General features: G+C 37.7%; 1 protein-coding gene across 1 annotated transcript; it reads left to right on the plus strand.

The window, feature by feature from the left end:
• Positions 1-9,037: 9,037 nt before the first annotated feature.
• Positions 9,038-9,492, plus strand: LOC131904608 (protein FAM136A-like). Its single transcript, XM_059255691.1, has one exon. It carries the CDS (start codon positions 9,060-9,062, stop codon positions 9,474-9,476), a length of 417 nt encoding a protein of 138 aa, XP_059111674.1. The 5' UTR covers positions 9,038-9,059; the 3' UTR covers positions 9,477-9,492.
• Positions 9,493-10,703: the final 1,211 nt, after the last annotated feature.

The following is a 10,703-nucleotide window of genomic DNA, read 5'->3' on the forward strand; positions in this document are numbered from 1 at the left end:
GAGGTAGGACTTCAAGGAGGTGAAAACCAGGATGTACAGATTAACATGAGACATGAAAGTATAGTTGGTAACTCATGTAACTCAGAAATAGGACAATTACATGGCACTAGAAGAGCATGAAGGGCTACCTGCATGTGTCAAGGCAGCCTAGTCCAGGAGTAGGGTGTACTGCTCTGGTAGTACATGTTCTGATTGAAGGGAATATGAAATAACCCTTCTCAATGTGCTGTGCTCACATGAAGCTTTTACAATACATTTAAGTAACTAACTGCCCCTGCTCTAAACCTTAATAATAAACGAAACTAAATTTAAACAGATTTCAATTGGAAGAACTGTTTTAACTTCTGTCTCTGTCATTCCTAACTTGACTAGCACAGGCTTGGGCCATTAGATATTTTCACCAGAACACTCAGTTTCAATGAAGGAAGACCAAAGCAAGGAGCACGGAACAGATAATGACATTATCAAGTACGGAATCAAAGGTATTTTTGAAGATTTATTTATCATTAATTGTGTATGTGTGTCAAGTGCACACAAGAGCAGGTTCCTGCAGAGATGAGAAGGGAAAGTTGGAACTCCAGAGCTAGCTTTACTCGAGGTTGCGTATAGTCCGATATTGGGACTGGGACGTGGCAACATGCTTTCTTAGCTGTTCCGCCTTACTTCCATTCCCTAAAATCAAGTTTTATAGCAATGCTTTTGTTGGCAATATTGGTACACCCATCTTTCCATCTATTACCTCTATTTCTTCCAGAATTATTAATGGATTATATAGTAGATTATGAAGGTTGCTTTAAGCTTTTACAGTTGACTGGTGAACAACATATTTTTTGCTCTCAAGAAATATTTACAAACTTCATCTTTTCCCAAAGCCTTTGTTTGAGAATTTCTGAATTATTTATTTGTCAATTCAAAAACTGTAAAGATTCACAATGCCTGTGCACTGTGCCATGTCATGGAGATTTAAAGAGTTTAAGAGTCTCTGGACTTACTCTAACAGAGCTCAGAGGTGGGCACTAAATACAACTGTAGCTAGAAGCACTGGAAATACAGCTGGAATTTGGGATGAACTGTGGTCTGTTGCTCCAGTGCTTAGAATTTCACCATTCTTATGCAAAAAAACCAGGATAATGATTAATTTTGTCAACTGAGATTTAGAGTCAGAACAAAATCAAATGTGTGGGCAAGTCCATGAGAGATTATCTTGATTATATTATTTGAGGTGGGAAGTTGCCCCAGATATGGATGGTATTATTGCATGAACTGGAGCCTAGACCAGATGACAAAGAGAAAGTCTGCTGTGCACAAGCTTTCGTCTCTCTTGGATTGATTGAGGATGTTGTGGAACCAGCTCCCTCTTGCTCCTGCTCCCATCCTTTCACTCCCATAGTTAAATGTATTCTCAAACTGTGAGCCCATGTAACAGTTCTCTCCAAGTGTCTGCTGTCACAATATTTTGTCTCAGAAAAAAAGACAAGAAACTAATATACCCAGTCACACAGGCACTGGTAGGCATTTGAAGATTAATTTTAAGTATATGGAAGAGAGATCCTTCACAGGCAAAGATGCTTCTGCCAGGTGAGGACTCCTGAGCAGTACTGCTCTATGAACCAGAAAATAGCCACTCAAAAGATATAGAGTCTTCAGATACCTTGATAATGGATTTACAGCATGATCTCTGTAAGAAACAGACCTCTTCATGATGCCTTATTATAGTATCCCAAGTGGACCGGTGATTTCTTCCTCATCTGCTGCTGCAAAGATTACCTGGAAGGACCTAGGAGACAGTGTTTACTGTTCCTCTTTATTCTGTTCCCTTTTTCCCCTTAAGGGAGAAAGGATTTCTTCAAGTGGGACAGATGATTCCCAATGCTCTGGGCACTCAAACCTCACCTGCTTTCGAGTATAATTCACAGACCAAAGGCACTGGTATCACTATGAGCTTCATAGAGATTAGACTTCACATCTGGAATACCAACTTTACCTCTCTATGGAAGGGATTAGGGAAGTGAGTCATTTCAAGATTTCCAGACAGTTCTTAGTTATCTAATTGTCTATGAACACCCTGAGATTCTAGCCCAACTATGATTCCTTACCTTTGGTATTGACAGGCTATGGGAGCTCCACATTCTGAGAGTTTAGGACCCAAAACAGGCTTATATGAACTGTGTGACTTTCTTTCCAGTTCTTGTGACTATAACCAAGGACTTGAAGAGACCCCAAATTTGAGATTTTCTCATTTAAGTTGATGCTACTAAATTTTAGTTTTTGAATCATTGTAGTTTTATACACCTGAACATAATCCAGATTTTTCTCTCATTTCTGTGAATTTAATCAGAGAAACCCAAGAGTTGAAGAGTAATGTTATGAAGCAGATAGAGAGCTTAGGCGAAGCTTGGGCTCTAATCTCTCTCCTCCTGTCCTGAAGAGGTTCATCACTGTACCTTCCAGATCTGATTCCTTCTGCTTTGTCTTCTCAAAACATCCATTATCATATCAATAGAGAGTACAGGAGGTATTTGTTTTAAGAGCCTGAGCAATGTTAGACCTGTTACCAGGGAAAAAAATCGATTAGTTTTATTGAAGTTATCTTCAACATATTATTTTTGTCCTCTCAGTTAGCAAAAGGTATGTTCAAGGCTTGGTCACCACATGAGCAAACAAATACAACACTTACCAGAAAAATGAGATTTTATTGTTATCCCTTTGTCACTGAAGAACATAATAAGCACAGAGATAATGCAGAATTCCCTGCAGAAAATCCTTCAGAATTCCAGCATAGATCCCAGTCGACCTTGTTAATCAGTATTAAATTTTTCCTTCTTAGAGTACTGGGAAAATATACTTTATCCCCCAAAGTGAGATGACAGCCATTCTACTTTAAGAAACTAGCACAAATTCTCATGCATAATAGAGGAAATCCATAAAATAAATTTATTAGACTTTAGTATTAATAATTCTCTCTCAAACACATACACACACCATTAAAAGGAAAACCTAACAGATTTTTTTTCTTCACATGAAACTAAGCTTAATTCCAAGCAGTTTAAGTTTTAAACAATGCAAAAGGCTGGGAAATTTTCCTCACTAACCTAGCATATATGCAGGATTCTTTGTGACTGAGGGAAAGCTTGCTTTAAGGAACTGCTGAATTCTCACTTCTGGAGACTTGTGGAAACAGCTGGCTCAGGTTGACTATCCAATAGATTAACTTCATGAGAAAACGTCACGGATATCCTTTAGACATTACATCATAGATATGATATGCATGAAACCACCCGTCACGTTGTTGTTATGTTTCTAGAAGGTAAGTGACAAGCCTTACATCAAAAAACTAACTTTTAATCCTTCAAACTTAAAAATTCAATAGTGTTTTAATGATTGATGTATTGTAATCTGATGAGTAAAAATAAACTGAAAACTTGGTTATTCTTGAGTTATATGGTCCCCACTTTACAAATGAGAAAACTAAATGAGTTAAAGAATAGATAAATGTCCTAAGTTTAGAAAGTAGGGTCATGACCCAGATTGCCTGACTACAGTACTTTTTATCCTCATTGTTCAAACAAACTGGCAAAGTTAATGAAGATGTTGATATGAGCAGTGAAATAAACCATGAAAAATCATTTCTGATTATAACTTCAGGGTTATTGGTAGTATTTAGTTCTTGTAATTGATGGCATCCTACACTGCAACTCTTAAAACCAAATCCAAAAGTCTGGATAAGTGAAATAAGTACCCCCCCAAAAAAATAAGAACAACCCTGAAAGTATTATGTCTGAATATACTCAAGCCAAAGGGTTAGAAAAATGCATCCCACGTACAATGTGTTCATTCAACTTAACTTCAACTACAATTATGATATGAAGAGGCAGAAGTGAAGGTTACTCATTATAATATGCTCATTACATGAGCTAATACTCATAAAATATCCATGTTTTAAACAATCTATAACCAATGTCCTATGTCAGCCATTTGTCTTTGCAGTAAGCATGTATCAGTTTGTGTTGATAGCTACCACATTGTTATGTAATTCTAAGGCATTGTTTATGTTTCAATGATTCAGTTGAGATAGACAAGTTGTTAATATAGATGTCTACTGTCAGGAAAAAAAGTATAACTAAAACAAATAAATGTGCTTATCAGGAAAGATTTTAAGCATGTGAAAATATATTGGAGCATCCTAATTCTTACAAGAATCAAAAATTAAATAATTAAAACCATCAGAGACAATAATGACCTTCACATGGCATTCTTTCATGCCCAATATGCTGCTGTGCTTTTTAAAGGGAAATTACAGCTGCTGGAGTTAATTTAATTTAATATAATTTAATTGTTGAATTCTTATTTTGTACACACCAATGGAGGCTCTAATGTAGTGGTATGATTTTCTTTAAATGAATAATTACTTCTCACAGTTAAAAGAAATGATAAGCCTAGAAGAAATCAATGAATTATAGATGCTGCTGTCCCAGTGTGTGGGGCATCCCAAGACACACAGTTTTTCCAGCCTGTACTTATGCTATACTTCATGCCAGGCTCTAGGAACACAGATGCCTTGATTCTTGTGCACACATATATCTTGCCTTTAATTACTCATTCCATAAATTTTCATTGTTGTCAACAAAAGTTGCAAATTACAGCCAGGCAAACTCATGGATTTAATAACACTTAAGAAACCATATTGAATATCCACCTTAGGTTATATACTAATGGAGATGTTTGACTCTTATGAATGTCATCTATGATCAAGTCTTAAATTTTCACTTTTATTAAAACTCTTTATCATTCAAAGTTATGGCCTCATTTTTATTAATTGTTAGACTCATAAATGCATGTATATTTTTTCCTAATTACATAAGTGCAACTTGCTTAGACACTATTTTACCCACCTTAGGGAAATACATTCTATTTTTCCCTTCCTTGGAAGCTCCCCTCTGCCCCTGCCCAGTCCCTTAATAGCTACCTAACCTCTGTTGTTATTTTTATTGAAACACATATCTAAAGCTCAAAATACAATATTTACACATAAGGGAAAATGAAATATTTGTCTTTTTGTGTCTATGTTACTTCACTCATGATGATGGTTTATGCATATCCTCATTTACCTGCAAGCTTCATAATTCCATTTTTCTTAACAACTGAATAATATCATGTTGTATAAATATACCACATTTATACTATCCATTCATCAGTTAATGGACACGTAGGCTACTTACAATTTCTGGAAATTATAAGTAAAGCAAGAATGAACCTGGATGAGCAAGTATCTCTGTAGTAAGAGTACTTTGGGATATGCCTAAGAGAGGTAGAGCTGGATCTTGAGGTAGATCTAATTTCATCTTTTTGAGGAACCTCCACACTGATTTTCATAGCAACTGTAGTGTTTGCAGTCCCATCAACAAAGAATAAGTGTTCCCTTTTTCTTGAATCTTCTCCATCCTCTGTTGTAATTTGTTTTACTGACCTTAGCCATTCTGACAGAATAGGTAGGATGAAATTTCCAAGTAGTTTTAATTTGTAATTTCCTGATGGTGAGGATGTTGAACAATTTTTAAGTTTTTCACAGCCATTTTGGTTTCATAATTTGAGAACTCTCTGCTTAGTACTGTATCCTACTTTAAAATTAAAGTTCTGTTTTTTAATATATTCTAAATAATAACCCTCTGTCAAGTTAATAATTCATAAAGGTATTTTCCCATTCTGTAGGCTACAACTTTGTCCAAATGAAGGCGTTCTTTGCCATGCAAGTGTTTTTCAACTTTGTGAAGTCTTATTAATTAAGGTTTTGATTTCTATGCTGTTTGTTTCCTGTTCAATTAGTCCTTTACTGTGCCAATGACTTCAAGCCTATCAGATTTAGGATATTTGTTATGATGAGGTCCTTGATCCATTTTGAGTTGAGTTTTATTCAGGGTAGTAGCTCTGTTTTCATTTTTCTATGTGGAGCTATCCAATTTGACCACTGTCATTTGTTAAAGATGCTTTTTTCTGGTGTGTGTTTTTGGTTTGTGGTTTCTTTGTGAAAAATTAAATATGTCACTACATCACTGTTTGTTGTACTATATCTTTGTAATACAGCTTGAAATCAAGTACTCCAGCAATCTCCAACAAGATAGTGTTGAAAACAAAGCCATGAGATTAGAACCTTCATACTCTCTATTGGAAAAAAAGGAAAGGCTCTTCCAACCATTGTTGGTACCACCAGAGTTATTGGAGAAAGCAGAGTATCATGAAATACTACCACCCACAGGCCACTCCCAATACCATATCAGTGGGACCACTTGGAGAAGAAAGAAGAACTTTTCTCTCTGCCCAAGAGTAACCAAGAAAGCCTCTCTTCTTAGTTATTAATGGCACCTCTTGGGGAAACATGGACTTTGACTTCACTTGGAAAAAATAGAGACAGACACATCTCCAGTTATACTTAGAGACTTCAACATTCCTTTTTCAACAACTAATAGAATAACTAGACTTTAAAAAAAAAATCCCAGCAAGGATCCAGAACTTAGACATGAGCAAGTACAAGGGGGAATCTGTGTTCACAGAATAGCTATGCAACATAAGAATTCATTCTCTTTTCAGATGCCCATAAGGCACACATAAAATGAGAGCACAACACGGTCTATAAAACAAAACTTAGGATTGGAATTGTTGAAATTTTAGAAAGTGTGTTCTCTGACACCAGACCTCAAGCTGGAAACTAGTAATGTACTTATAACAAGAAAATCCCTAAAATTTGTTAAGGAAACATCACTACTCTAAATCCACTGGTAAAAGAGAGTAGTTCCATGAGAAATAAAAGAAAAAATGCATTGAACTAAAGCAAGGCTTAGAGAGAAATAAAACACCCTAAATTTGTACGTTAAAAAAAAAAAAACTCTTAAATCAAGAATATAAGAATCAGCTCAACACAAAGCAAGAATAATGATACAAACAATAAATATAAAAGCAGCAATAGATAAAACTGACACACAAACATTCATATATCTACAGTGAAGAACCATTTTTTAAAAACTACCTGTATTGTAAAATCTAGAAGATTAACAGTCTTCTTATAGGATAAAAAGAAAAAAGGGAGAAGAGATAACCTGCCAATACTACACATGAAATTGAAAATACCACCTCAAACCAGCAGATAAAAAAAATGTAAGAAGGAAGCCCTATGCTGACCCCAAAGACATGAATTTGATAACTTAGATAAGGTAGACTGAGTCTCCATAACAATGCCAAAACAGTTCCCCACAATGTGAAATACATAATTTGCTTTGCCAGATAATTATAGAAGAAATTGAAGTCCTAATTTTAAAACTCCCAAAAATGATAAGAAAATGAGAATCTAGTGAATGTCTAAAGAAAAATTAAAACCATAGGTCATGCCAGGAAGAAGATCAGGTAAGCCAGCAACCCATGAACCCCATCCACTCTCTCCCCTTCCTCAGGAAGAGACCACTTGCCCAACCACAGGCCACACCTGCCAAAAAACTAGGTGAGTTGAAAGCCCACAAACACCCCTACTCTATCAGGTCCCTCAGGCAGATACCCCCTGCACAATCACAGACCACACTTACTAGAAGAGAAGGTAGGCTGTGCACCCCATTGCCAGGCCGTTCGTCCCTCCTCATTGCAATATCTCAGCCTGCAAATCAGAAAGACACTCCCTGATAGACTAGAGGCCACACAGCCACCAGAAAACTAGCCTCTGACTTGGGTTGGGACTACCTGCTGTATTAGAAGCCAAGCAGGCTACCAGAACTCCTGCCTCCAACTCTGGCTGAGACACCCTGCTTGACAAGAGAAGTCTCAGAAGTCCACCCCAAATTGGATGGAGACCCTCAGCTGAACCAAAGACCACACAAGACAGAAGACCAAAGAGAAAACAGAAAATAAGGAACAAAATACCCATCTAACAAAGACAAACCCAGAAATTGGCAACTAGACCTATAATCACCCCAAACAAAGGTACCTAGATGCCAATATAAGAACACAGTCAATAGCAGCCAGGGCAGTATGTCACCACCAAATACCAGCTATCCTACTACAGTAAGCACTGAATATTCCAACACAACTGAAGCACAAGAAAAAGTTCAAAATCAGCTTTATGAAGATGATAGTGGTCCTTAATGAAGAAATGAATAAATCCCTTAAATAAATTGAGGAAAAGACAAACAATTGAGAGAAATGAGTAAATCCTTCAAAGAAAACACAAACTTACACAACTGAAGGAAAGAAATAAAACTCTTCAAGATCTCAAAATGGAAATAGAAGCAACGAAGAACACAAACTGAGGGCACTCTGGAAATTGCAGATCTAGGTAAGCAAACAGAAACCACAGAAGCAAGCACCACAAACAGAATACAAGAGATGGAAGAGAGACTCTCAGGCATTGAAGACACTATAAAAGAAGTAAATACATTGGTCAAAAAAAGTTAAATAAAAAAAATAAATAAAACTCACATGAAACACCCAGAAAATCTGGAACACTATGAAAAGACCAAAACTAAGAATAATAGGTATAGAAGAAGAAGAAGCCCAGCTCAAAAACTCAGAAAATATTTTCAACAAGATAATAGAAGATTTTTTTTTCTTAACCTAACCAAGGAGATGTCTACAAAAGTACAGGAAGCATACAGAATACCAAATAGTTTGGAACAGAAAAGAAAGTCTCCCCACATAATAAACAAGACACTAAACATACAGAACAAAGAAAGAATATTAAAAGGTACAAGGTAAAAAGAGCAAGCAACATATAAAGGTAGACCTATCAGAATTACACTGGAGTTCTCAATGGAAACTCTAAAAACCAAAACGGCCTGGAGAATTGTCTTGCAGAAACTACTACTGTATCCTGCACAACTATCAAAAACTATAGTTTGAAAAAATATTTCTAGATAAAATCAAATTTCAACAATATCTATCTAGTCATACAGAAGGTACTAGAAGGAAAACTCCAACCCAAGGAAGTAAACTACACCCGTGAAAACACAGGAAATGATAATCTCACACCAGCAAAATCAAAAGAAAGGAAACACGCCGGCACAGCGCAGCTCAGGGTCGCCATGGCGGAGGTGCAGCAACTCCGAGTGCAGGAGACTGTGGACGCCATGGTGAAAAGTGTAGAGAGAGAGAACATCCGGAAGATGCAGGGCCTCCTGTTCCGGTGTAGCGCCAACTGCTGTGAGGACAACCAGGCATCTATGCAGCAGGTGCACCAATGCATCGAGCACTGCCATGCGCCTTTGGCTCAAGCTCAGGCCTTGGTGACCAGTGAGCTGGAAAGGTTCCAGGACCGCCTGGCCCGGCGCACCATGCATTGCAATGACAAAGCCAAAGACTCGATAGACTCAGGAAATAAGGAGCTGCAGGTGAAGCGGCAGCTGGACAGCTGTGTGGCCAAGTGTGTGGACGACCACATGCATCTCATCCCAACAATGACCAAAAAGATGAAGGAGTCTCTGCCATCCATCGGGAAATAAAATTGTTTGCCAGTGACCGTGGGCCTGAGGGCACGCTATTTAAAAGGACAAATGGAAGTTTAGCAATGTTTATAAGCAGTGTTTATGAATGAGGAAAACTCAGGACACAGCAAGTTCCAAGCAAATGCCACTCACCTCTGGACACCAGTTCCTTTGCATCTGGATCTTAGAAAGTGAAGTGGAAAGAAGCTGGTGCTAAAATTTGGATCACAGATAGCACAGGGGAGAAATCTAGATCTAAATTGTCGTGGGCCAGTGCTTGTTCTGGCAGTAGAGATTGCCGTTATACCGAGGGCTCAGATTCTCACTACATAGACACCCACTGGTAAAGTTTGAGAAGTGTGTCTCTTTGCCAAGCTCCTGTTTACCACACACACCTTGCACATGCTCTGAAACAACACTCAAGTCGGCTAGTCATTTAGAGGGAGGAAAAGGTTTCCTTCTAGATCTTTTCTGTTTGTCTTACATGCAAGGGCGCAAAGTGGATTTAAGATACAGGAGGGAGAGAGCTTCTAAAGGTTCCTTGTAAGTTTTGGCCATCAAGATGGGAAAGTCCATTTCTTCAAATTCTGTCATTCTGGAAGCCCCTGAAGAAGCAGGGCAGTATCATACTGTGCATGGGAAACAGCTTCCTTCTCTGACTTCTGTGGCAAAGTGACACATCCCCATGAAGAGCAAGGGAGTTTGATTGTCAGTCACATACCAGTAGCTGAGAATAAACAGTCAAATAGGAACTGTGGAGAAGTACTTGGTTTGGGAAAACCTAAATTTTACAGAATAAAAGTCCAAACCCAGTATTACTCTCTTGGCCCCTTGAATTCACAGAGCCGTTTAGAGGTAATCCTCTAGCACAAGGAAGCCTAAAAGTAAGCAGCTTGGGCCAAGGAAAGCTAGGACCACTGTAGAGCTAGACAGGTAAACACCTTACCAAATGCCATTTTTGCCTGGGGCTTTGCAGTGCAGTGTTGCTGCCCCAACATGGCATCTTATCTTTTGGATAAGCACTATGTTGTATTTATACCAATTAATTACTTGAAACAGTGATAATACTTGTCAGTTTGCTGTCAAGCCTGTGTTATATTTTCCAAGTGGTTTTGTTTTTAAATAAAGTTTCATGGTCTCCAAAAAAAAAAAAAAGAAAAAAAAAGAAAGGAAACACACACACACACACACACACAGCAGAAATTAACAATCATTGGTCATTGATATCGCTCAATATCAATTGGA

The sequence above is a fragment of the Peromyscus eremicus genome, chromosome 2, assembly GCF_949786415.1.
Source record: "Peromyscus eremicus chromosome 2, PerEre_H2_v1, whole genome shotgun sequence".
In the NCBI taxonomy this organism is placed as follows: Eukaryota; Metazoa; Chordata; class Mammalia; order Rodentia; family Cricetidae; genus Peromyscus; species Peromyscus eremicus.

Excerpts from the sequence above, each read along its gene's own strand:
- LOC131904608 (XM_059255691.1), top strand. The coding sequence starts at position 9,060 with ATGGCGGAGGTGCAGCAACTCCGAGTGCAGGAGACTGTGGACGCCATG.